The sequence below is a fragment of the Anthonomus grandis genome, chromosome 15, assembly GCF_022605725.1.
Source record: "Anthonomus grandis grandis chromosome 15, icAntGran1.3, whole genome shotgun sequence".
NCBI classification, from domain to species: Eukaryota; Metazoa; Arthropoda; class Insecta; order Coleoptera; family Curculionidae; genus Anthonomus; species Anthonomus grandis.
In genome coordinates, this window is record NC_065560.1 from 1,445,817 (window position 1) to 1,473,773 (window position 27,957).

The 27,957-nt window shown below is 34.5% G+C and overlaps 3 protein-coding genes across 3 annotated transcripts; 2 read left to right on the top strand and 1 right to left on the bottom strand.

Annotated features, from left to right (window-relative positions):
- LOC126745216 (chymotrypsin-like elastase family member 2A) lies at positions 1-24,970 on the top strand. Its single transcript, XM_050452965.1, has 9 exons — positions 1-291; positions 847-1,083; positions 20,835-20,998; positions 21,057-21,197; positions 21,253-21,391; positions 21,452-21,665; positions 21,741-21,950; positions 22,004-22,165; positions 24,616-24,970. The coding sequence occupies exons 2-9, from the start codon at positions 862-864 to the stop codon at positions 24,822-24,824; spliced, it is 1,461 nt and encodes a 486-aa protein (XP_050308922.1). The 5' UTR covers positions 1-291; positions 847-861; the 3' UTR covers positions 24,825-24,970.
- LOC126745217 (protein king tubby) lies at positions 3,515-20,530 on the bottom strand. The gene is made up of 4 exons (XM_050452966.1): positions 20,087-20,530; positions 18,809-19,083; positions 17,452-17,713; positions 3,515-11,636 (listed from the first exon to the last, which is right to left on the bottom strand). The coding sequence occupies exons 1-4, from the start codon at positions 20,322-20,324 to the stop codon at positions 11,182-11,184; spliced, it is 1,230 nt and encodes a 409-aa protein (XP_050308923.1). The 5' UTR covers positions 20,325-20,530; the 3' UTR covers positions 3,515-11,181.
- Positions 24,971-25,119: 149 nt separating the features above from the next.
- Positions 25,120-27,478, top strand: LOC126745221 (ras-related protein Rab-7a). Its single transcript, XM_050452971.1, has 5 exons — positions 25,120-25,278; positions 25,623-25,789; positions 25,850-25,944; positions 26,189-26,401; positions 26,629-27,478. Exons 2-5 carry the CDS (start codon positions 25,626-25,628, stop codon positions 26,784-26,786), a joined length of 630 nt encoding a protein of 209 aa, XP_050308928.1. The 5' UTR covers positions 25,120-25,278; positions 25,623-25,625; the 3' UTR covers positions 26,787-27,478.
- Positions 27,479-27,957: the final 479 nt, after the last annotated feature.

The following is a 27,957-nucleotide window of genomic DNA, read 5'->3' on the forward strand; positions in this document are numbered from 1 at the left end:
TTCCGTTCTTCGAGTTCGGGGTTTTTCTTTTTTTCACCAACACAACGAATTCCATTTGGTTGTTTACCAACAAGTCTGGCGCCCGCACTTTTGTTGTGGTTTCTTTGTGTATAACACCAACACCATCGGGGGGTTATTGAATTTATAATTCGATTCCCGAATCTTTGCGGTGTATATAAATAGGACCCGTAAAACCTCGTGATGACCAACTGGTTTTGATTTCGGTTTGTTATTGTAGTTGGGAACCACCAGTATTATTGGAAATTGAATTGCGATCACCCCATATATTCGGTAAGTAGGCAATCAGTATGTTCAATTATATTTCAATTTTTGATATTGTGTAATTTAGTTGCGCCGGTCATTGGCAATTGATTACAAAGCTTGTAGGTGATATCAGCAAATAGTAAGTGTTTGGACTAAGCATGTTTTCAATTATGCAGAAGATTGTAATAAAATTGTATGCATGAGAAAAGTATCATTTCAAGATTATTATGAACCCACAAGGGTGATCTGAGACTCAATTATATTATATTATGTAATAAGTCCCTAAAGTTGATGTTTTTTCATTAGAACGTCCAAGTAAGGTCTTCTTCAAGTTCTTTTAAGTTACTTCTCTACTCCCAAATTTAACAGTAGCTCCTTCCACCCAAACCAATTGCGGTTAAAACGTTTTTTCCCCTTAAGCTTATCAATCATCGTCGAGCGTCCTTTAAGACGAGATAGTTCACATCTCTTTTTTTGTCCAAAGTCTACCATTACTTCTGGCCCAACCGTAGACCCTTACCATTACCTCTTCCTTATATCACATTACATTATACTAAACTAGACTTGTAATGCTTCCCACAGACACTCACCACAACCATGACGAACCGACGGTACCTCACGTACTTGCTCTGTGTCCTTCTCGATCATTTGGCAGTGAGGTCTCAGGAACTGGTTTCACCATGTCCCAGGATTTTTCAATACGAGCAGAAACCGAACGAGCCGGACAGGTGGTACGGCACGGCCAAACTGGTCCCCGATCAAGATTTAACCGGAGTTTGGTTCAGGATCGTGTTGGACGCCAAAAGTATACAAGTGGGGGTAAGTACTGTTCTTGCAAGGGCGTTTTGAGGTCCACAGATTTATACTTATGCAAAAATTGAGCCTACCTTCCTCAATTTAACATAATTTGGAACATTCACCAATCTAATAATATAGGTTAAACTAATGAACAAGGAAACGTCTGGCTTTGATGTTGTGCATTCTTTACTACTGCGTAATTGTGACTTTGGATAAAAACTTTTTCAGCAAACAAGCAAATATTTGCCCCAGCTTTAAATCAGGTGCAATAAATGTTGCAAAGGACCAGATAGACAGTTCTACTAGATCTAGATATAGTAATTAATTAGATACTATCTACACAGATCTCGCAAAAACCTTTGACACTATGTATTCCTTTCTCAATCTAGTAGAGTTTTTCGACTCTTATCTAGTAGACAGGCATGGGTTTGTAGAATAAAATGGGTTCCTGCTCTTCCCTTTTTATTCACATATCCACTCTCTATCATTCACATGATACGAAGCCAAGAAAACGCTGCAATGATTTTGCAATAAGATCTTGATCGATTTACAAATGTTTTAATATAATGGTAAATTATTGTTTAGATTCACAGTGCAACAAAATAATGTTTTTTTTTCTCCTATCATTTTAATGGCCTTAAACACATAAAGAAAACTGGTCAAAATTGATGGAGACAAATAAAAGTTCAGGCCTGATGATGCTCTGGGTAGAGCGAACACGTGTAGCGAGTGATTGAGGCCGTGACTGTTCAATTTCTTTGAAAAGAATGGATGAGATTTTTGTATTTGAAATATGGTCAAATGGGTCAAAAAATACCATTTTTTTTTAACTAATTTTAGGCTCTTAGTGCAATAATTCAATAAAAAAAATGACAATATCTAAATAAAAATGTTACCATTGTATTTTTTTTTAACTAATTTAGGCGCACTGCAACAAATGTTCAATGGATACAATTTCTATCGTTTTAAAAAAGATTTCTTGCAGTATGGATTTAACATAGTTAAAAAAAAAAGGATTTGTTGCACTATAAGCTTAATATTAATTACCCAATAACGCATATATTTAGTAAATCATTTGTTTTAGGTCTACGGTGCAACAAATGTTTTTTTTTGCCATGTTAAAGTCCTTAAGATATTTCTTGCACTTTGGACCTAAACAAAGTTTTACCATTGAATTTTGTTATTATATATTTCTAGGTCCATAGTGCAACGAATATTTTAAACGTTTAGCGTTTTAAGGGAACATCTGAAAAAACATTTGTTGCACTATGAACCTATATTAATTCAAAAAAATAAATTAATTTAATAATTTCCAAAAAATATATACTTTTCACTATTCAAAATGAGTCCAGAATAAATTTTAAAAATTCCGTAGTAAATTTTTATTTTAGGTTCATAGTGCAACAAATACCTAAGAAAATATCTTAAAACGACAGACATTAAAAACATTTGTTGCACTATGGTCCTAGAATTCATTGAAATAAATTGTTTTAAAGTAGTTCTTCAACTACTTCCGATGATATAAATATTTTAATTTCTTTATTGAATTTTATGATTTTTTTATAAGCCTAAAATTAATAGACGTTATTAAGTCATTTTGGCTTTATATTTATGACTCCTGTATGCTGCTGGTTTTCACACTATATACTGAGGCTTCAAAATGATCAACGTTAATTAAACATTAATTTTCCTAAATATATAAGTTATAAAATCGAAGGAGTTTACACCCTTAAAAGATGTTATACAGTACCCACTACATCTGTGCTTTTTTTAAGTTAAACTTTGCAATAATCAAGTTGACTGTCTAGTACATTTGTTACTACTTCTTACCTTTAATGTTATTGCAAATTTTATCAAAAAAGAACCTTGATATATTGACTTAAATCGAAAAAACCAACCATTGTTCCATGAAGACACTGATATACAATAATTGCAATATAAACACAAAACGTAGTACTTTGTGTGTGACGTGTTTTGTTTTTTAGTAAGTCTGATGATGTACTAGTTAAAAGAAACATGTAACTTTGTAACTTATATTTTACATATTATACTGCGACACTGTAAATTTTGCCTTTTAGTTTCTACTGCAATAAACGACACATTGGGCCAAAATTCTGTTAAGCTAGAGCTTATTTAAAGGAGTAATTAATTTTAAATTGCTTTTTTACTATAACTTTATATTCATTTATTTTTCCAATGATTGTCCTATAACAAAGGATTATCCTCTTAGACAATAAGAGGTGGTTGGACTTCCTAAAGGTCCAGAGTACTCGCAGTTAACTATAGGTCGTCTAATTTATTTAAAAAATATATAAATATTCATACTTACTTTGAAATATTAAGAAGAACGTTGACTCCATTAATAAATGTCCTAAAACCAGGAAAGGTAATACCTGAAAGGTCTTTGCTTACCCAAACAAAAACCTTCCAGAGTTTAATAAAACTACAAACGTCCATTTCGGTAAGAATGTTTATTTTCCACTTTATTGACTAATATAATACAAATATCAATAAGTTCACAAGGACGTAACGCACAATCAATAAAAATAATCTTTAAAATCCAACTTGCGTCGAATTTTTAAATTCCTAATATCAATTTATGTGTATTAACAAATTATTTTCTATAGGATGCACACGTACTAATAACATACAAAAATGAGCAAAACGAGGAACAGGTATGACGTAATTGGAGTGCGAAAACTTGTAAGTGAAAAAATGGGAGACAATGTACGATCATAAAAAATTCTACACCCTTTTAGCATAGTTGAAATCCACTGAAATATATGCGTTTTCTTTAACACAGTTTCTGTGCTAAGGCAATCAGTAAAATGGTCTAGGGGACAAAAAAAAGGATAGTGTTTAATATTTGATGCACATTCCTTGATGATATTCCATAAATAGTTCAAATTCTTCAAGGCGTATTTGTAAACTTAATAAAGACTGATTCAGATGTGTTCGGTACAATATTTGCTATCGGAGTAACGTAGTAAGAATTTGCTTTAATTGTGCGTACAAGATAATCATTGATGCATATAAATAAAAAGGAGCATTTGCTTATACCTGTCAAGTTCAAAGTACATAATGCTTTAAGGAGTATGAATAAAATTGTAAGTAAATTTCGTTGGTTATAATAACTCATGACTATACTATCGTATTGTTTGTATTAGTCTTTGAATCTTGTATGTGTCTTTTATAGGGTCTCTTGTAACTCTATGGGACTGTGGTGATTGTCGCTTATATTTTAATTGAAATTATTTGTAGCCTTAGTAGGTGCCTTTTGTATTCACCAAAATGTTTCCAAAATGAATTCAAATTTAATTACCTGTATGTGTCTTTTAATATTTTTGTCCCTTAGACCATTTTGATGTGTGTACATTCAATAAATTAATAAGGGGATGAAAAAAGACCGCACTATATAAGAAGAATTTACTTAATACTAGCTAAATGTACATTTATAAAACCAAACGATAGTCGACAAAGAAGGCACGAATTAGTTCATTTGATTAAGTTAAGAGCTGGTTTATTTCAAACCTGGTTTATTAAAATCCGGAATGATAATGATCACAATCACAAGGTTAGTTTGTTAAAAGTGTAGCACATTTCTATAAAAAATAAAATTAAGACCCTCTATGTTGAGACAATCAGGTCAAAGGAAAATCCTTATTATTGAAGGTTAGGGCCTGTTTTAGATGGTTTATCACCTCCTTAAAAATTAATTTAAAAAAATTTACAGGGTGTTTCATTTAGTAGGAAAAACGGCATGTTCGTATTTCTTTAGGTTAGGGTTAATAGAACACCCTATTTTTTTATTTAACATTATTTGATTCTATGGTAAGTTCAAGTATTTTTAATTAGGGGTACTATAAGTTTATTTATACTCGTTTTTAAGTTAGAGTCACACTTTTGAGCGTCGATATCTTAAAAACCGTTAAAGATAGACTAACGTAATTAGGGCACACTTAAAATTGACCATAGAACTCAAAAATGCAATAAAAAAATAGGGTGTTCCATTAGAACAAAAAACGCAACATTTATGGTATAACTATTTTTTTTTGTGATTCTTGAATCATACAGGGAAAGTTAAAAAACATGCAACTTTTCCTCTGCAATAGACCCATTTTTTTTTTTTAAAGAAATGTGCCCCCAAAATTTCGATAAAACCTCCATAAAAAATCCTAAAATTCCCGATTAAGATACAAAAATCTATTTTTTTATTATAAAATATATTTCCAGTTAAACATTAGATTCGAATAAATAGGAATCGTTAATTGTGACGATCAACTAAAAGGCACAACGATAATCGTATATATATATATGGCAAGGTTCGTCTTTTAAAACGGCCACGTCATCAAAACCCAACCGAACTTAAACATTATTTATACACACAACAAATTCGGTTCAGATCAATTTATGGTAATATATGCGAAACAAACACTTAATCTAAAATACTGGTCAATACAACAATCTTGAACCTGTAAGACTGCTTATACAAGCCCGCTTATATCACCCTGTATTATAGAGCAACAATTGAATATAGTCATCGTTAAATCAAACCTTAACAATATTTAGCATACAATATGATTATGGCGGCTTAAGACTTGAGGAAGTTTTACTGTACAACGTGTTTAACCTAAAAAATAAATGTGTATTTTAGGTAAAACACATCGATTTTTCTTCGCTATAGGTACAGTGCCGAAAACTCATTCAATATAATGACGAATACTGAGACTTGGTCTAGTTAGTGGGTGACGATTACTGGGTCGAAATGTACTTTTTATATTTATTAATAATTATTTCAAATTTAACTTACAGAATTTGAAAAACATTCATTTATTATAATATCGTTAATATAAAGTTTAAAAGCTAAATGTTTAGGAATGCCATTAAGAAATTGAAAGGAAACAGATCTGTTGCACCTGATGGTGTTCCTGGATATAATATTAAGGGTTGTGTTGATTTCTTAGTAGTAAAGGCTTTTTTGCATATTTTTAACCTTTGTTTAGAAACTTCAACCTATCCTAAAGCCTGGCGTATAATTGAAGTCATTCCAATATTAAAAACAGGTGCCAGGAATGAAGTAATAAATTATCGACCAGTTACTATACTAAACTCTGTATCTAAAGTGTTTGAAATTCCATTGTTTAATAGACTATATTATGATGAAGTAAAATATAGTATATCGGAAAATCAACGTGGTTTTTCAAGTCGACATTGATTAGCCTAATAACATTTTACCAGTATGTACAGAGTGTCCCATTTTGGGTACTTTTCCGGGATATCTCCGTTATTTTTAGAGATAGAGAGTTGCGGTTTTCGCGACACTGTGCTACTTTTTCGTAAAACTAAAGATGCTGTAAACAGAATTTTCATAGCCCTTTTATTTTTTAAGATACAGGGCATTTTTGAAATTTTTGCATTTTGGGACCCCCGTCGTATCTCCGTTATCTTTAGAGTTTTTGTAAAAGTAAAAATTCATTCTTATAGATTTTTTCCGTAGAATCCAGTGTTTTTTTTTTTTTTGATCAATAGTTTCTGAGTTTTCACCCAAACTTATGTTTTCTTTAATGGAACACCCTGTGTATTTATAGTTCATAATATTGACTTTTTTTTTACTTTTTTAAAAATATATAACAGTATAAGTCCATACTTTTCAAAAATACGCAAAAGAATTACTTTTTTCTAAATTTAAATGATCAAATTCATAATTTAATGGGAGGCCATATGGCTATTTATAACAAGAAACAAAAAAATGACAAATAAATTGTTTTTTTTTTTTTTTTAAATTAATTGGTAACATTGATTTATGTCTTACTATTATCAAGCTTAAGTTGAATTAATATTAGTATCTTTTGTATTATTTTATTTTTGTAAAATTGGTGGATACCGTTAATAAATAAATAAATAATTTGAGGCGTCAAGTTGCAAAACCCGCCTTGTCCATTTTTCGAAATAAATTGTGTTAGTAAATATATCAATAGTGGACCTTAGAATCTTTATAAATAGAGCCACAAAATGCAGCAAAAGTCGCTCCCTCCTATTTAAAATTAAGTGTAAAAATCGATTACTGCGGCAGAATCCGTCTTATCCATTTATATACTTTCACTGTGATTACGGTTGCAATACCCGCTTTATACCATAGGTAACTTACCCATCATTTATCGTGTGCGATAAATGATTTGATAATTTTGGCAACTCTGTACTTACTGCATGAAAACAAAGAATTTCCAACCAATTCAAACAGATTTGTTTCAGCCACGTGCAGCTAAACCGCCCGGCGTCGAATTATCAGTTTATTATTTTGAAGCAGTCCATAATATTTGTAATGGATGAAACTACAGTCATCATTAGCAGAAAACGTAAACGTAATATAGAAAACTGGAAACGTGAGCGAGCAAAGAAAAATCGGTATGCTGCAAAAACATTACACCAACCAAACCAACATGTAAACACAAGAAACAAAATGCCTTAAAATGCAATGAATTAGGAATGCAAGATATTCGGCGCTTCCACGAGCAATTTTACGAAAATGCAACAAGACGAGTTTATTCTGCGCTATACAACTCAGGAACAACCACAACGATCAAGAGCTGAAAAAGTAGAAAGTTCCAGAAAAGGAATGACAGTCAGATATTTTGTAAGAGAATCATTTTTGTCGATATTAGGTATCAAAAAAGATAGGGTACAGTTAATTTGCAAAAGACATCTGGAAACAGGCTACGGTCCAGTAGAAAAAAAGGGGTGGAAATAGACATCCAGAAAAATATGTCCGTTACAGCTTTTATTGAAAAACTGCAGCCTGTTGAATCCCACTACGGCAGACATAAGTCGACTAGGAAATATCTTCCTTCAGAACTAAGCATCAGAAAGCTGTGGAAGATGTACTACTGTGCTTCTGTTGAACCAAATCTTGCAGTGAAGTATGACTACTTTCGAGTGGTTTTTATTTCTGACTATAATATTGGTTTTAAAAGCCCCAGCACCGATGTTTGCTCTGAATGTCAGTCTGAAGTCATTGCCGGAGGTACAAAAAAATCTACTTATGGTTAGACTGAGAGTGCATAAGCTAAAAGCACAGTGCTTCACCAAAATGATTGAAAAAGAATTACCAAACACAGTAAAATTCTCCTTTGATTGCCAAAAGAACATGATTTTACCAGAAATACCAGATCAAGCAGCGTATTATTCTAGGCAACTGTATCGTTTGCATTGGAGGCTCAAAATCTACACAGACACGCAATTCTGTACGGATATATACATGGTTGGAAAATGAAACGCCTAAGGGATCCAATGAGAGAACTTCAATGATAAATCATCTCCTAACGACATATACCTTCAGCGACGGCATTAATGTAGTTGAAATGTTTTGTGATGGGTGCCCTAGACAAAACAAGAATTCCACGATTATTTGCATGTTAGGATACTGGTTAGAGACGCAAGCACCACCTACTATCACTGAAGTAAAACTAACATCCCAGTTTTAGTTGGGCATTCTTACCTATCCCCGGATCGAGAATCGAAAAGGAAGTTCGTAGAAAAGAAGTCGTAGTTAAACCAGAAGATTATTACTTGTTATTTGAAGAGCAAGGAAAGCTCCAAAAACTAGGCGACAGAGAATGTGTTGTGAGTGATTGGAAAAGTGAATCATCCCGTGTCATGAAAAATACTTCCAGCTGGCACTTTAAACTTGCCCAGTGTAAAAGATTGTCGCTGAAAAAAAGCATTAAAGGGGAAGTTAATTATAAGTCTGATCTTTCAACCTATAGAAGTTTACTAAAGAAAGGCCAGTTTTATAGAAATATGGAACTGGAACGTTTACCTATTGAAATTCCTGTTAAGCAAGAAAAAATCAAAGATGTGTAGAATCTTCTACGTAAGCACGATGGGCGAGAGTGGCGAGATCAGAATATCCTAGTGTACTACCGAGAATTACTAGATGGAATTCAGGCAGCCCCAGAAAACTTTCAAAAAGATTCTGATAATGATGAAGCAGCAATCGCTGAAGAAGGAGAAACTGATTTAAGAATTTAGATTTTTTTGTTATACGTTTCCTAGATAGTTTTATTTTTGTTTATTACCTAAATAACATTTTATTTTTATTATTTTCATAATTAATAACAATATGTAGCCAGGGAAAACTATTTTTGTTATTAAAGCATTGCTTAATGCTGTTTGTTTAATTTTATTTAAAAAACACAAATATAAAATTTCGGAAGCAAAAGCAGCTATATTCGCATCTTGCTGTAGCAAAACCCGCAATATGTATCCTACTGCAACAAAGCTCGCCATATCCAGTTTTGTTTATTTGTTGAAAATTTTAAAAAAATACGATTATTTCTGAACAAAATAGATGCAAAATTATTTAACTCCACACAATGAACTTATATTTTTTTAAGTACCGCTAGTAACTTTGTGTAAAATAGTTTTTGTCGATTATCTCTAAATCTAGTTTGTGGGATAAGGCCGGTTTTGCAACTTGTCGCCTCATTTTATGGGGGTATATACAAGGTCAAGTGTATAAAAGACAATGCAATAATCTCATAGAACTTCAAGACGCAATTCATTTACCATTTCAAAATCTGAGAAGGAGACAAATTATTATTTTAAATGCTATTCAAAGGATTAGAAAAATGTGCCAGTTTTGTATCAGAGAAGATGGTGGTCATTTTGAACATCTCTTGTAAAAATGTTGTTTTGTTATAGCGTTTATTAAATGTATATATTTGTTTTTTATGTTCCTTTGTTACAAAAAAATAGGAATGATGCAATTCCCCATTCGTCGTTATTAATTTGTAACTTTTTATTTGCCTATTACTGTTATTCATGGCCTAGAGTTTGTCTAGCTAAGGAAGGTCCACCATCTGTTTTAAAGCTGCGCCAAGTTTTGTCCCCTAATAACGCGCGATTAGCGACAGTAGCGCGCCTTTTTTTAATTTTAATTTTAGAGCACAGAACACAAATATAAGAATTAACGCAACGGCACTGTTTATATACAAATCGGGGCTTTGGCAGCGGCGTAAATAAATTTACTGCACGTGCTGTACCTTTCCTTATCTAGACAAAGTCTACTATTATTAAATTATGCATTTAATTTAGAAAATTCTTAGTTATTTGCGTATTTTTGAAAATAAGTCCATACTGTTATATATTTTTGAAAAGGTAGAAAAGAGCCCAATTTTATGAACTATAAATATATAGAGTGTTCCATTTAAAAAAACATAAGAAAAGAAGAGAAGAGAAGTTTCCAGGACGTTTTGCAAGAGAAGTTTCCAGGACGCTTAATTTCAAGATTAGGTGATATGTATTGGCCCTCAAGATCCTGTGATCTTACACCTTTGGATGATTTTTGTGGGGCTATGCGGAAGATCGTGTCTACACCAATAACCCTCAAACTCTTCAACCACTTAAAGCCAACATTCGTGAAGTTCTAGCCGAGATAACACCTGAAATGTGCCGAAAAGTGATGACGAAAATTTTCTTAAAAGGATTGAAGTTTGTCAGAGGTCTCGCGGTGGATACTTAAATGATATTGTGTTTAATAAGTATATAAAATGGGCAATTTTTTTAATATTCATGCCAGTGACTTGGACATAGATTTGATATGCTTAGAAAGTTTTACTATGCAATGTATGCTTCTCAGAGGCAGGATTTAAATAGTTTATAACGTTAGTGTTCCTGTAGGTATTTAGTTAATTTTCAAAGAGCTATGTATGTAGGATGTTGTATTGCTTACTTAGTGCTTCTGATTATTTTGAATTTATTCGTTATAGGTAATTTCGGTATCTGTAATTGGCTGTTGATGCTGTAATGATAGATAAATAAATAAAATACTGAGATAATCAAAATGAAATTTGGCTTAAGGTTTCCGAACACTGGAGCGATTACCTTACTGTATAACTTTATTTTCAATAAAAAAGAATGCAAATAAATCGATGGATCCGAGGATTTTTTTGAAAAAATAAAGAACTACTGAATTTATTCCAAGTTACGCACTGTATCCTATGAACAATGATTTTACTCCTCGCCTATGGTTTGCAACAAGGCTTATTCAAGGTACTCAATGTTCTAAATTACCTCCTCAAGTTTTAAAGCCCCTGTCATTAACCATTAACCGCACAAGACTCACTCGCATGCCAATTTACCATCGAAACTACTCAAAGCGATCGCGAACGCTTGCAACGCGCACAACGGATACCGATAATCCATCGTGAAGGCGTCGTCCGCGACTCGTCCGAACTGCATCACCACGTAATCCGGATCGCTGTCGTGGACGATTTGGAAATTCTTGACCGAAGCCTGGGTGACGCGTCCGTGAAAATTTAACACGTATGACTGCGTGTCGTCGTTCCACACGGGGGTTTTGTTGCGCAACAACACGAGTCGGTCCGTACGTCCCGATTTCCAGGCCTCGAGGAGGGGCTCGTCGGGACCGGCCCTGTGGCCCTCCGCCAGGGCCGGAACTAAGACGGTCATGCGACGGGGCCCTTTAAATCCGAACACGTTCGCGTCGTACGTGATCGAGGCCAGTTCTTCTTTCGGGGGGCCGTCCGGGGTGTCTTCTTCCAGTTTGCCGCCACCTAAACATACAATTTGTGAAAATTCCGTACATTTATTTAACAGAAACGTTAGATATCAGGCACTTGAAGGTATTTCGTTGCTAAATAATGTTTTTCTTCCAGGCAGTTGAAGAATACAATCATGTTTTATTGTTTTTTTCAGACATTAGGAATTTGAACGTATTTGGATCTTATCAACTGCCTGGAATAAAAAAATCATGTCTCTCTTCCAGGCAATTCGAGAAGGTAATCATGTTTCTTTATGTTTCTTAGATACCAGGCACTTGAACGTATTTCGTTCATATCAACTGCCTGGAATAACTAAATAATGTTTTTCTTCCAGGCGGTTGAAGAATACAATCATGTTTCATTATTTTCTTCAGACATTAGGAATTTGAACGTATTTGGATCCTGTCAACTGCCTGGAATAAAAAAATCATGTCTCTCTTCCAGGCAATTCGAGAAAGTAATCATGTTTCTTTATGTTTCTTAGATATCCGGCACTTGAACGTATTTCGTTCCTATCGACTGCCTGGAATAACTAAATAATGTTTTTCTTCCAGGCAGTTGAAGAATACAATCATGTTTTATTATTTTCTTCAGATATTAGGAATTTGAACGTATTTGGTTCCTGTCAACTGCCTGGAATAAAAAAATCATGTCTCTCTTCCAGGCAATTCAAGAAAGTAGTCATGTTTTTTGATTTATAAATAGAAAAAGAAAACATACAATACGATGTGAAATGTCATGGATACGCAGTGTTGCCAGGTAAAAATCACCGCAAGCGGTAAATTTATCAACAAAAAAGCGGGTAGATTTGAATATAAAATGGTACATTTTTTTTGTATTTAAAATTGGTAACAAGTTTATTAAACACATCGGGATTTTTTGTGCATATTGGACAGTCTTGGAAGATGCATATGTTTTGACGCTTAACATAGCCATAAACGTTCCCAAAAAGTGTTTTCAAAATATGTGACACTCTTACCGCTAACCTAACGATAGCAAAAAATTTTTTATTTTCAAGAAATTCGTTTTCTTTGTGATTATTACTCCTCACATTTTCTAACCTCATTTTTCTTTGACATTAAACAAATTATAGATATTTTATTATTATTTGGTCTACAATATTATATCTAATTTAATTAGGTGACCTTATTTAAAAATTGGAAAGTACCTAAAGTTACAATATGATTAGGGATTATTTGCTAGTATTTGGTCATCTTTATCATTAAATCTGACCCTACTTCTCTTAAATTTTGTCAAGACACTGGAATTTAGATTTGGGTTGGTCGTTCGTGGTCATTGTTATGCAAAATAAAAAAAAAACAAATTTCTTTTTACTGTTTCAGACAAAATTAGGGCTATGCCTATCGTTCGTAAGATAGCGGAGGGTGTCGTTAGGGAAATACGATGAATGACGTTTCAAATGTCATACATGTCAATTAGTGGTTATCGATGATACTTTTTAATGGTTTCGCAAACTGTCTATTATTATTATTATTGTTAAGATATGACAACAATTCTTGATCAATGTTTAAGTTAAAGCATTCACTGCTGCCAAATGTATTCTTTCGAATGCATCAGACCGACAATACTGTTAATGGATAGTTTGTTTCTCTGTTTTGTTGTTTAGAATCTGATTTGTGAAAATATCCTTTCTGCATGTGCGGAGGAATGAGGCAAAATTAAAATATTAAAGGCAAATTTTGAGAGCAGAGGATAAACCGAAGTACCATGAGCTTTTTCAGTATTCTCCATTCGTTGTCAATTTTTTGACGATCATTTTCTGATACTAAGTTTGGAAAATGCATTATTAAAGATACCATGGATTCCTCAGTACATTTCCTCGGTACTATGGATACATTTAGCGTTTATTAATGACATGTTTTTAATTATTATGTAATCAAAATCCTTAAAACGTTAAAAGGCTAAAATTAGTAACTAACAACTTTGTTTGAATTCAACATGTGCACAAAAAAACAAAACAACCCTCCCGGTTTTGTTTTCAAACATATTCATCGATTCTCTGTTGTCAAGTTTACGCGCATTTTCAATAGAGGAAATTTTCAGCTATACAGGGTGTCCTATTTGCCATGTGTGACTATTACTATTTCCAAAACTATAGGAGATACGAGGGCGGTTAAATTAGAAAAAAGGTGCCAATTTTTATGCTTATTTCAAATCCTTTTACAGCGTCGCAAAATGTTTATTAGTTCGTGAGTTACAGGGTGATTTATATATAAAAAAACGTCAAATGTTATTTTAATTATTATTTCCAAAACTATTGATTTTAGAAACTTACTTTTAATTACAAAGTTTTATAATTTTTTTTTGTGCTCTACAAAAGTTCACCTTTAATTTTTCTCTAAGACATTTGGTATCTTGGCAACGGCTATTAACTCCTTTTTTATATATTTCTTATATATTTTTATTTTATTTATATTTCTTTTATATTCTGCCTTGAACGTATTTCGATTTCTATCAACTGCCTGGAATAAGCAAATAATATTTCTCTTCCAGGCAATTCAAGAAAGTAATCATGTTTCTTTATGTTTCTTAGATATCAGGCACTTGAACGTATTTCGTTTATATCAACTGCCTGGAATAACTAAATAATGTTTTTCTTCCAGGCAGTTGAAGAATACAATCATGTTTTATTATTTTCTTCAGATATTAGGATTGAACGTATTTGGTTCCTATCAACTGCCTGGAATAAAGAAATCATGTCTCTCTTCTAGGCAATTCAAGAAAGCAATCATGTTTCTTTATTTTCCTTAGATATCAAGTACTTGAAGGTATTTCGTTCCTATCGAGTACCTGGAATAACTAAATAATGTTTTTCTTCCAGGCAATTGAAGCATACAATCATGTTTTATTGTTTTCTTCAGATATTAGGAAATTGAACGTATTTGGTTCCTATCAACTGCCTGGAATAAAAAATAAAAAGTCTATTTTCCAGGCAATTCAAGAAAGTAATCATGTTTCTTTATTTTCCTTAGATATCAGACACTTGAACGTATTTCGTTTATATCAACTGCCTGGAATAATTAAATAATGTTTTTCTTCCAGGCAGTTGAAGTATACAATCATGTTTTATTATTTTCTTCAGATATTAGGAATTTGAACGTATTTGGATCCTATCAACTGCCTGGAATAAAAAAATCACGTCTCTCTTCCAAGCAATTCGAGAAAGTAATCATATTTAAATTACAGAGTAGGAAAGAAAAATTCTACTTACACATACGCTATCGGGCAAAAAAAGTCGAGCAACAAAGTGTTAAAAAAGTTATCAGGTGAGTTCTGGATATGAATAAGTATTTCACAACATTAAGATAAACTAAGTGTAAGTGCCCGTTCTAGGTCCTCTTCGTTTTACACTATATACTTTTCGCCGGATATATTACTTTTAACTGAACACTGGCCAAGGCCCGATGAGGAGGTAATTGTGTTATCTTCTAGAAATTGGACGTTATTTTGTTATTCTTTTAAGGTACTTGATCAGTGTTTCTTTCAAAGATTTAAGAAAAAATATATTTTAAATCCTGAAAAAAAATTAACAAAATTATACCAACCTCAAATACCTGGGAAACGAAAAAAATCACATTAAATTTCTTAGAGATATGCAAAACTTACGTCAAACACTTGGAATAAAATGAAAATTTTTGTTGTTATGTTTGGAATATGGGCCACTTAACTGTCTGAAATATGAGCCAGGCCCATATTTAGTATATACTTGTGAAAAATGCCACGATTGTTATTTTTTAGGTAAAAATGCCCTGAACAAAGGAAAAATACGTTTCCCAAAAAAAATGAGAAAGCAGTGGAATACCAGTGATATGACGAAAGCTGTTAAAGAAAATTTATTAACTTGTAGGCAGGCAGCAAAAACATTTTGTGTACCAAGATCTACTTTACAAAGGCTTTCTAAAGTCGATGGAGATCCTGACCGCATAACCGCAACTACCCTTGGAAGAAAAACAGTTATAGGTAGTCAACTGGAGAAGGAGCTTGTTGATTACATTCTCACAATGGAGGCAAAATTTTACGGTCTCACTAGACGAGACATTCAAATTATGGCGTACAATTTAGTTAAAAAAAAAGGGTAAGAATAGCCCCTTTAGGAATGAAATAGCAGGAAAAAGCTGGCTTGATGGATTTTTACGTCGTCATAAGGAAATACTTTCCCTAAGAAAGCCAACTGGAACGTCTTTTGTAAGGTTTTAATGCATAAAACGCATCACGTTTTTTTGATAATCTGGAGCAGGAATACAATAAATACAATTTTCCACCGTATAGAATATTTAATGTCGATGAGACAGGCCTATCAATAGTGCAAATTAAGATCCCTGCTGTAATTAGTCGAAAAGGTAAACGACAGATAGCTGCACCATCACTTCAGCGGAACGAGGATCACTTGTGACATTCGTTGCGTGTATGAGTGCTGGTGGACAATTTGTACCGCCAATGTTAATTTTTCCCAGGAAAAATAAAAATGACCAGTTAATTAGTGGGGCACCCCCGGGGACAATTTATGACGTACATCCCAGTGGGTGGATTCAACAAAATCTCTTTACGAAGTGGTTTCGTCATTTTATACAATTCGTTAAACCATCTCAGGATGACCCCGTTTTGTTAATATTGGATGGACATTACAGCCACACCCGCAATTTGGAAGTTATTAGCTTAGCCAGGGAGAATCACATTTCAATATTGTCACTACCCCCTCATTCTACGTATAAATTACAGTCCTTAGATAAAAGTTTTATGGGTCCATTTAAGCTCTACTATAGCGAAGAAATGAGAAATTGGATACGTGTTAATCAGCGTCCTGTTTCTGTTCTGTTCTCAGACTGCACAAATAGCAATCAAAGGTTTTCGAGTGACAGGCATGTATCCCTTTAATAGTTAAGGAAGCTGAAGCAGCTAAAAGATGCAGTGATTTTAAAGAAAACCCCACCAGCAGCAATACTTCCCAAGATCAAAGTTCCTCTCCCGTGTCCAGTCCAGCAACTCGAATTACCAAAAATGCTAAATCTACTGACCCGCCATGTTCCAATAATGATCCCCAACCCGGATGCCCTAGATATGTTCATGATGTTCCTGCCTCCACTTCACCTAGTTTGTCAAAATCAGTTCCCAGTCCCTTCCATAAAAAGAAAAGTAACTAATCGTGGAAAAACGTCTTCTAAGTCTGAAATTATAACGTCTTCTCCATACAAAAACGAGTTAGAAACTTCTATTGAAAAAACTCGAAGTCCCAGCCAAATGTCAAGGGCGAGTCGTGGGTGCGCTGTTTCATGTGTAATATGTGGTCACATGAGACTTGTGCGGACACAGAACGTGGCGAATATAGTATTTTTATGTCTTGTTTTTTGAAAATACATATTTTCTTATGATTAAATACGACTTTTTGTTACTTTTATAGGGTGGCCCATATTTCAAGCACTTTTCATAAATCTTAAAAATGTATACTTTTTGATTTTTGAAAATCACATCATTCTTATTAAGTATTTTTTTAAAACCGTGTTTATAACTTTAAAGTGGATGTTTCCAGTAATTAGGTTTCCAAATTACAGGTTAATTCGTTCAATGACACCATTAATATTTTCAAAAAACAAAATGGGGCCCATATTCGGACCTTCTCCTCTAAGTATAACCGTTGAAAATATTTTCTTTTCTTTCTTGAGATTTGCCGCCCTGGGCACTTGGTGCTTGGACTAGTGTAAATGGCCTCTTAGAACTTTTATCAAAATATTTTTCTTATTTATTTAAGGTACTTTATGGCATGTTTTGTAGTTTTAATTTAAACAACTCAATACTCTCAACGACTTACCGGCGCTTTTTCCCGCCCACGCTTGAAACCGCGTCCCGATGGCGTTGCTGCGCAGTTTACCGACGGCACCGGTACCGCGGCGCGACAAATCGGTCGGATCCGCGCTGATGACGTAATGGCTGGTCGCGCTCTTTTTTCTCTTCCTCGCGGCCAATAGGAGCGCGCGACGACCGCGCGGTCTCTCCAATTGAAGGAAGTAAGTGGGAAAGAGACCGCGATCCACTCCGCGTCTGTCTCTCGCTATACGGCAACGGAACAGGACCTAGTAACCGGATAAATTGTTTAAGCTTAACTAACTAATAGATATTTGTGTGATTCTTATGTGAAGTTGCAGGAATTTTATGAAAGAAATGCAATCCTGGAAAAACAGGCAATTTAGTTGTACCAGTTTGTTCCAGGCTTTTTCAATTTGTAGGTAGCTGTTCCACAAATTGATTTACCTTACTTAAATTAATGCAATTCCAAAAAACTAAGGATTTGTATTAGGTCCACTAGTTGAGAATCTTAATTTCAAAATTTTAGAATAAAAAAGTCTATTTCAACGGTTTTTAAATCGATATAATTCCTCGTTTCTCTGTTGCGGGAAAATATGGCAATGTATATTTTATATCATTTTAAAGGAAATTGAATTGCCTTCAAAAAATCACTCTTAAATTTTCCTCCGTAAATGGATAGTTTTGGAGAAATTTGGGAAATTTAGACCAGGCACCCCTAGTTTTCTTTGTACTGTAACTGCTGGTTTGTCTAATAGATTTAGATTTATTTTATTAAAGGAATTATTCTATAAATTAAGGTTTTTAAGGGAATTAGCAAAATCGATTAAATTTTTAATAGAATAGAGATTTTCAAATTAAAGGGTTTCCCTAAAGTTATTATTCAGCCAGGAAGATAGAGGTATAAGTAGAGTCACTATAGAGGTAGAGCCAACGGGTCCAACTAATAGAATGCATGCTTGATTAACCCAGGAACAATACCTTGTAAATCTCTCAAAAAAAACTGTCTCGACAACTTTTCTTATTCAGACATCTGAGTCTGAATTCTGAATTCTTAAGATATTCTTGCCAATAAAGAAAATGCAATCTCCGGTTATGACTCTATAGAGAGGACTGTCGAAATTCTTTTATAAATTATTACATTTTAACCTTACCCTGTGAGTATATTATGCACGTTAAGCAAAATCTCACTCTATGCAACTCTCATGAAGATTTTCCCACCTATACCTCACAACAACCAACAACAATCTTGTACCTACATAAATGTTGCATAATTTTATTTGTGTCATTTAATATATTTAATTTAATTTTATTGTGTTTGATTTGCATATAGTATATCAATAATCTATCTAGATATTTCTTACCCTGGGTGCCGCCGGTTCCAAAACGAACGCGGCCATATCGTCATTGGTAAGATCGCCCTCGATTTCCGCGTTGGCGGAATTCGTTTGTTGTTGATCCCGTCCGACCGCTTCGTTATCGTTCAGCGTGTCCCCGTAATCTCCGATGGGATTTATTGGGGCGCCGCTAACGTTGCCGTTTTGATTCGGCGATACTGGCGAGGACTCCTCGTCCTCGATGTCTAACAGATCGCTGCTCGACATGTTATTGGTGGTCAAGTCCTGGACCATCGTATTGTCTAAAGGGAGTTGAAGGCCTTTAGAGTATACACATTAAGAAATAAACCAAAGACTAGCATGGCACTTTTTAAAGGTCAAAAAACTGCAATCAACATACCAGAACATATTATAAATATACAAAAAGAAGGAAATGTTTGAAAATTTATTGGCATTATATTAGATCATACCGGCTGCCAATATCAAACATAAAAATCTTGCAATACAGCTCCTTTACAAATGCAGTTAAGAAATAATTATGCTTCAAAGCCTTTTACAGTTTACAAGAATTCCTATAACTCTAGAAAACTGCTATTCTGTACTGTGCACTATTTTTAACATTTGTGTCATTTTAATTAAATACCTAATATTTGTATATTGCAATTATTGCTTGTGCTTGTATATAGTTTGGGAGTGTTTTACATGTGTGCGTCCCTTTTAGACCTCATTTTTTTCAACCTTTTAAATAATGACCTAGGATCCAAACTATTCCACTGCCTAGGCTCATAACATAAATTACTATGCAAATAATGACTGTTAATTAATGTCTCCTTGTAATACAACATACATAATTTTAGTTCCAGCCACCTTTACCTCATGCTAATGGAGTAAAATGAAGTAATCTTTGCAGTGCAATAATAGAACATGAGTACAAGGTGAAAATTATTTCAGTATACATATTAAAAGTGCATATTTTAATTAGCATTTGGAAAATGACACCCGAGTGTAATTAGCGGTAATAAAAAAAGCTTGTACTGTGATTTACAATTTGTTGGAGGGAACAATGAAACCATAACAAAGTTTCGAAAATTGAATGGCACCCTACTCGTTATATCTACTGTATCTAATGCATCTACTAACCTAAACAAATCTTGCGGAGTACAAACCAATTCAAAACAAAATTACCTTGGCAATCTTTAATATGACACTCACAGGTATATACTTGACAGGTCTTTAGAAAGCCCTTTCGTTCAATGTCACAAGTAAATCCTGCCAAACTTTTTAATATGACTAAAATCTACTCACCTAAACTGTCTATGCTCGACAACACAAGAATATGATCGGGATTATTGTCCCTGCCCATGGCGAACTGCAAGGGTCCATCGTACCCGTGCAACTCCCTCCTGCCGTTACCGCTACCGTTGGCGGAGCCCCCCCGGGCATCGGAGGCCTGCACCATACCGGCCGCCAGACGTTTCTGCTTCATTTTTTGCTCTAAAATTTGCCGCTGATGCTCCAACTTTTCCGATCTCGCGTCCATCATCGCGACCCAAGATCATACCAGACCAACTTGTACCGTTTTATTTGTAACTGAACGTTTGTTGTTGCTCCGGGAGATTCGATAAATCGATTTTTAACAAAGCAATAGAGTAAATCGGTATCATTTTAGTTTGTATTTCCGTTCGGTACAAATATTTTGATAATTTTTATTTTGTTACGTTCGCTTAACCTCACTTTTGTTGATTTTGATTGACGGGTTTGACGTGAGGCGCGTGCAACTAAGGCGGCGTTGCCGTATTGTACGGAAGCCATTAATTAATTTGGCGGGAGTTTGGGCAAAAAGTTTTGGCGCTAAATTTGAACTACAAAATTAGAAAATTTCGATGGACGTCCAATGCAGAATTAACCCCGTCCCTCCTTTGACAATTCTAATGAAAAAGAGACTTTAAGGCAAATCAGTTTAAACCTGTTTGGGCAACAGTTCTCATATTGTAGAAGTACTAAAAGCTAACTCATTTCTTAAAGTACATCCCTCCTTCTTTCTCGTTTTCAGAACTGGTTCGGAGAAGTGGAAACCAGAGACAACAACCTCGGATATTTAATCAAAAATCCCAATTACAAGTTGAAAGCGGGTACGCCTCTAGAAATTAAATTTTACGTACGATACGATCCCAGCAAACCTCCACCGAAACTCACCAGCTTCAGATTGAACGCGGTGTAAGTCCTCACAGTTTAGAAAAGTGACGATTGCTTATTACAATATTGTCTTATCCAGAGTAAAATGTCCTGAAAATGGCCCCGTCACCGAACCACCCCAGGGAATGAACCAACTGTTTACGAACAAGCCGGATATAAGCGATCCCCTCAGCATAAGCAATCAAGGAGGATTTTCTATCAATGCAGGACCATCAGAAAGGTAAGACGATGATCCCCAAAGAACCATACCTAAATATAGAATCTGCTTCTTAAAGTAAACCTGCACTGCAACAAAACCCGGACGAAGACTTTTTCCATGGAGACTTCACGGAACTGCTAAAACCTTCACGTCCTGGTACTATCGACCCTATGAAGAATACCATTGTCAATGGAGCCGTTTGCGGTACTGTCGTGGTAAGCCTAAGTACCATCAATGTTAGCAAACCAGTTTCGAAGTTATTAAATACGTTCCAGAAGCAACCCAGGCCCCTTATAACCCATGGACAAGCGACCCAAGAGGGCGAGTTTCCGTGGCACGCGGCCCTCTATCACTCCCAAGGGATCGACCTGACTTACATTTGCGGTGCGTCCTTGATAAGCCTTCAACATTTGATTACGGTAGCGCATTGTGTCACAAGGAAAAAGACTCAGACCATGGTCAATCCAGACAATTTGGTCGTATACGTTGGTAGGTTAATTTTTTTGACCATATCCTGACTTATTATTCAACTGATTCTATTTGGACGTGTTTTATCCTTTTCAGGCAAATTTTATCTTCGTACCTGGCGCAGTCCGGGCATCCAAGATCGAAGGGTGGATAAAATCATTATTCATCCCAAATATAACCCTCAAGTGTTCGGTAATGATATAGCGGTGCTGAAACTGACCGAACCTGCACAACTGACCAGTTACGTCAGGCCCGTATGCTTATGGCAAGGATCTAATCAATTAGAGCTGGTTGTTAATCAAACAGGTTAGTGAGGACAGTTTGAACTAAATAGTGGGAATGATTTTCTAATTTTTCAGGAATCGTAGTTGGATGGGGATTTGACGAAACTGGAACGGTTACGGAACAGCTCACCAAAGCCCATATGCCCATAGTATCTCAGGAAACGTGCATTTACTCGTTTCCGGACTTTTACTCGAGGTTTACGAGTAGCACAACCTTTTGCGCCGGATTTAAAAATGGTACAACGTATTATCACTTAATATTTTACTTTATAGGGCTAACTCTAGTGAAGACAGGGTACTACTAAGTAGTTAGTACCACATAACTTCAAAAATCTTGTTGTCCACCCGGTATATTAAATCCTTTTTACACACTTGGCCTACCGAGTATACTTAACAAGTACGAGCGATCAGTTGGGACCAGTAGAGATTTTCCTTAATTTTGATCAGTAGAAAGTTTTTTAAATACAATTCATGTCGAAATCACCATTGAAGATTGTTGAGCAGTTGCTCCGACAACGCTACTCACCGCGTTATATGTCTTACAAGCTTTAAGTCTACGGTTTTTGGGGTATCAGGCTTTACAGAACCATGATGTGATAAGAGCTCCGCTCGACTCTAAGTATGTGTTAATATTTAAATAAACTCCAAATACCAAATTTCATTCAAATCGGGCAAATACCAAAAAAGTTTCAAAAAAAAAAAAATTACTATAATTATACGTAAAATAATAATACCCATTAAATCCCGATTAGATTTTTTTTTTATCATTAGGACCCACTGTGTTGTAATTTTTGTCTAGCAAAATGACTTGTATAGACCACTATGTCGCATGAATATTATAATAATACACGGCAAATACTAAAACGTCAAACGTTGCCGAATTATCACGGCTAAAAGAACCCGATTTGGTAAAAGATCTGCACATATTCGGATTCTCCAGAGTCTCTGGAATAATTTCGTACCAATTTCAGGAAGTTCTGAGCTATTTTAAGCATTTTATCAATGAAATTAGGAAGCAAGTCCGAGCCAATTCATCCACGTTGACGTCATGCTGTCAAAACGTAAAAGTCAGCCGTAAAAGTCGGCATTAAAATCGTGCGTAGACGTCAAAATCGACCATTTTCAGATGATGATTTCGGGTATAAAAAAAGGTTTTTACCTTATGATTTGTACATGGAAAAATAGTTTAAAGCCTTAGGAAGAGTTTAACATCAATTCTGGACCGATTCCAGTCGGTTTTAGTAGTTAAATTTCGATTATAAAAAGGGTCTTTTTTCGGCGAAAATCGCCGTTTTCGTTGCCATGCGCACGCCGGCGAATACGCCGGTCATAGGCGACTCGAACGTCGCTCTTGCGTGGGTAGATTTTTAGCGATTTTTCGAACTTGGGACTTTTTTGAAAAAAAATTAGTTTTAGGGTAGTTGTAAAAATAGCGAAAAAATGAAATTTTAGTATCTTATAGTAAAATGAATGGCGCATCTGCTCGATTAGCTTTGGTTCTTCTATCACATACCGGGTGCGCACAATTAATTTCCAAAGTCAAAAAATGTTAAAAAATTCATAACTCAAAAACGGTTTTACTTAAAAGTACGGTTGAAACTGCAAAAGATTCTGCTTATCACACGCTACAAACCGCCCATAAGCCATTTGGCTCTAACTGATGCCACTAAAAAGTTATTAAGGCTTTAAAAAAAAAAGTGTGAAAAAGGGTATTTTCAACTGAGCGCTGCTCATCCTGTATAAATGATAGCGTTAAACTTAATACTTTGTTTTATTCGGAAAGAGTGTAGGTTTAATTAATCCAAATGAAATTTTTTTAAATTTTGCACCGTAATAAAATTTTCACAGAAAAAACTAAAAAAAATCAATTTTTTGAGTTTTTTTTTATTTTTTTCCCAAAAAAAAACATTTTTTCAAAAAAAGTCCTTAATAAAAATTGTAGTTCTCGATAAGGCGCACCTATCTTCTGTGAGTCATTATTTCCGGAAAAACACCGTTAAACCGTCAGAGGGGCTGGAATATCACACATGTCTAAAACTTTGAGCGTTAAAAAAAAATACTTCCCGTGTGCTGAGAATAACCAAAAACTATACAGATAAGTAGCTCATGAACTGTAATCGATCTGTTAAATTTCATAAGATTCAAAGAACCGTTGCGACCTGTATCGAATTCCCATTGAAAAAATTGGACCAAAAAAATTTTTTGACTTTGAAGGCTTCCTAGTCTTAAAGAAAAAAACAAATGAAAATTTATCAATATTCAACTGAAAGCTCTAAATATCTAGATTATAAAAAAGTAAACATTATTTCTCTAGCCCAAATAGAATCAAAGTTATAAGCACTTTTGTCCGCCGAGTCCCGAGGTCGTGCGAAAACTCCCAAAAAGAAGAGTTCCTCCTTAAGAGCTGCGCTCTTATAATAATGTCAAATGTCACTTCTGTCAACTTTGAAACGTTTGACAGTTGTGTGTGAGTGGGAGCGAGAAGGAAAATAACCCCACTTAATTCCATCAAGTTATTGCAGCGTAAACGTCAAACTGGACAATTTTCAAACGTTGTTTTATGGTAAAAAAACGGTGTTTCACCAATTAGTACCAGCATATATAGAAACTTTAGGGTTTCTAATAATAAATTACCCCTTTCCTGGTTGGTTTTCGAGTGAAAATAAAGGTGTTTTTAATGTTTGTAGGTACGTCGGTGTGCAATGGCGACTCTGGTGGTGGACTGGTACTTCCCAAGCCGAACTCGGACAGGAACAACCCAATATGGCAGATTCGCGGTCTGGTGTCCATCAGTGTGGCAGTTCATAATAAATTCAGATGCGATTCGTCGCATTATGTCGTTTTTACCGATGTTGCTAAACATCTGGATTTCGTTAAGAACGCTATGAAACAGTGAAATTGTTGCTAGTTTTAGTTAGTTATTCAATTAAGGCGTATATGGAGACTGAAGTAGTAAGTAGTGAAGTTGCAGACTGGATCATCATTTATTCTATTATAGTTCTAAGGTGTATTTATTTAATTAATAAAATGTTTTAATGATAAGTGTCGCATTCTTTCTTTATTCGCAAGAAATTACTACGAAACCGGATATATGTTCTTACTTACAGCACGTATATAAGTGAGTACACACCTTATATTTTTTTATTTTCTAGGGAAATTTCATCGATTAACTTGGCAACCCTGCAAAACCTAAAAAAGTGAAAAGTACCCAGGCGCCATTTTGGTTAATGTCATGTCAGTGAGTGTCTGTCATTCGATTACGCAGTACAAAATTATCCAGTGTTTTGCTGTTTTAAATTCGATTTTTCATTAGTGTTTTACCCTTATTCTTTAGTTCAGCATATCATTCAGTGAGTATCCAGACTTAAACTAGTTAATTACTATAAAATCCATTGCCAACAACACTTTTAATTCAAACAATAGACCAGCGTTATCAGCTGACTTTTGTGTTCATTTCCCACTATGTTTGATGAGTCAGTCCCCTTTTTGTTCACTATTATAAACTAATAACTCATATTTCCGCCCCCATTTGGTGCAGGTATAGAACAAACTAACTAAATGTCCTGTTTTTGGTAGATATTAGCATAATTTACTCAATCTGTTAAGTAGTTGTTTACTTCTGATTGACAGACCCAGACAAAGGATCGACGTAATAATTCTTATAATAAACAGTCATCAATTAATTATTTTATAGGCAATGGCTTCCAATAAGAAAGTGCTACTTAAAGTGATCATCCTCGGAGACTCCAGTGTCGGTAAAACTTCTTTGATGAATCAATATGTGAACCGAAAGTTTTCCAATCAGTATAAGGCCACTATCGGGGCTGACTTTTTAACCAAAGAAGTTACCATCGATGATAAGTAGGTTTATAGTAATAGAAGTGATAAAATTAAAAAGAGATTTAATCTTATGGTAATTAGGACTGTAACAATGCAAATTTGGGATACAGCGGGACAAGAGAGGTTTCAGTCGTTAGGAGTTGCCTTTTATAGAGGGGCAGATTGTTGTGTTTTAGGTAAGAAAATTTATAAATAGATATTTGCTTGCTATATATGTATGCTGAAACATTAAATTTTATGTTATTACCCATTCTTTAATTTCATTCCAACTGTTTGCTAACAGTAACGAAAATAGGTCTCTTATCTTTAGATAAGACTTGTAATTTCTATTAGCGGTTGATATTTTAAAGCAAATTCATCAAAACTGGTTGTTTATAATTTAACTGGTTTAATATTCCTTTTATCTTAATATTAAATAAGTGTTTGATGTGACTGCGCCAAACACCTTCAAATCCCTGGACAGTTGGCGGGACGAGTTCCTCATCCAGGCCTCGCCAAGGGAACCGGATAATTTCCCATTCGTTTTGCTAGCGAACAAGGTCGACTTGGAACCGAAAGCCATAAGTCCCAAGAGGGCGGCACAGTGGTGCCAGAGCAAGAATAATATTCCTTACTTTGAAACCTCCGCCAAAGGTGAGTTTTTAGTTTATGGTTTTGTGGAATTTATTTATTGTATTAGAGTGCATTATAGAAATTAAATTTCAAATGTTAAATTCACAACTTACACAAGAGATCTCACAATAATTGTATTAAATTTATCAATTTTATTCAGGCCGTCACTTAAGTATTTCTTTCAAGTATCTCCTTATTCTTTAAATGTAGTGTATTGATAGGGATTCTGAAAATAAATTTATTTACAGAGGGTTTGAACGTGGAACAGGCCTTCCTAGCGATCGCCAAAAACGCCCTCGCCCAACAAAACCAGACTATTGATCTCTACAACGAATTCCCGGGTACTCTCAACTTGAACGAGACCCACCATCGGCCAATTGGCGGTTCCGATTCTTGCTCGTGCTAGAAAGGTACCAACTGGGGTCGTACTAAATTACAACAAAAAAAAAACAACATAAGCCAGATTAATTATTTAACTAAGAACAATGTTGGAGGAGCAGCGTATATATGCGCAGTCTCATTTTTAGTGCAGAGAGTGAGATTGAATTAATTATTTTTTTGTTGTTGTCTTCTCATTTTATTTTATTTACTGTTTGGTTTAAGTAGGATGTAACCCTGAAAAAAATGTGATAATCCTAAAGAACTTCATGGCATAGGTAGGTGAAAATTATTATGGATTATGCTGCTAAACTAGTTTTGCTTATTACAGGGTTCTTTAAATTCATAATAAAGTATAGCGTATCAGATCCGATGATAATAATAATAATTTTATTTATAAGATATTGTTCATCCTGTATATAATTTTTTTTCCAATAGATTAATATTAGTAGATACTAGACTAATAGTTCTGGGTGTCTGTTTATTAACAATTCTTTTTTTTTTGCGTAACTTAGGCTTACTGGTAATAGTGTGGGCATTGATATAATGAGGAAAAAAAACCATTTTTAAAGCTTTTTAATGTGTGCAATATTGCACCGTTCGTTGTTTATCAGAAGAGTTAATCATATAAATTGCTTACTCTAGTACGTATTTACGATTTAAAATTTGTATATGATAGATATATTATTATGGAAACAATAAAAGTATATACAATAGTGATTCGGTTTTTTATTTGCTTTGGGTCTATGCTCTTGTCTACGTCCTACACATTTGTTCAATTCTATGTACAATGTAAAGCTAAAACAAAATGAATGCAGAATCTTGACAAAAATTCAAGTTACTTCTAATAGGGTTGTTTCTTTCTAATACTATTAAATAACCTCCCAGAAACGCAAACCATACCTTAAATAAGATTCAATTCAACCTCTCCTATTACCACCTGAAGAGCATTATGTTTAGAATTTGTGTCATTGTCCACCAAATTGTTGCATCATCCTCAAACTGAATAAATTTACCTGAGATTCCAAGTTTAGTCATGTCATTAATATAAATGAACTGCTACAACAAAAACACACACTGCATTCTATTATGCAAATAAGACTTTAATACCGCTCAAGTTTCCACTGCAATATTTCGTGACTAACGTACAGTCAAATGCTTTGGTCAAGTCACAAAACATTGCTGCAGCAACATTATAC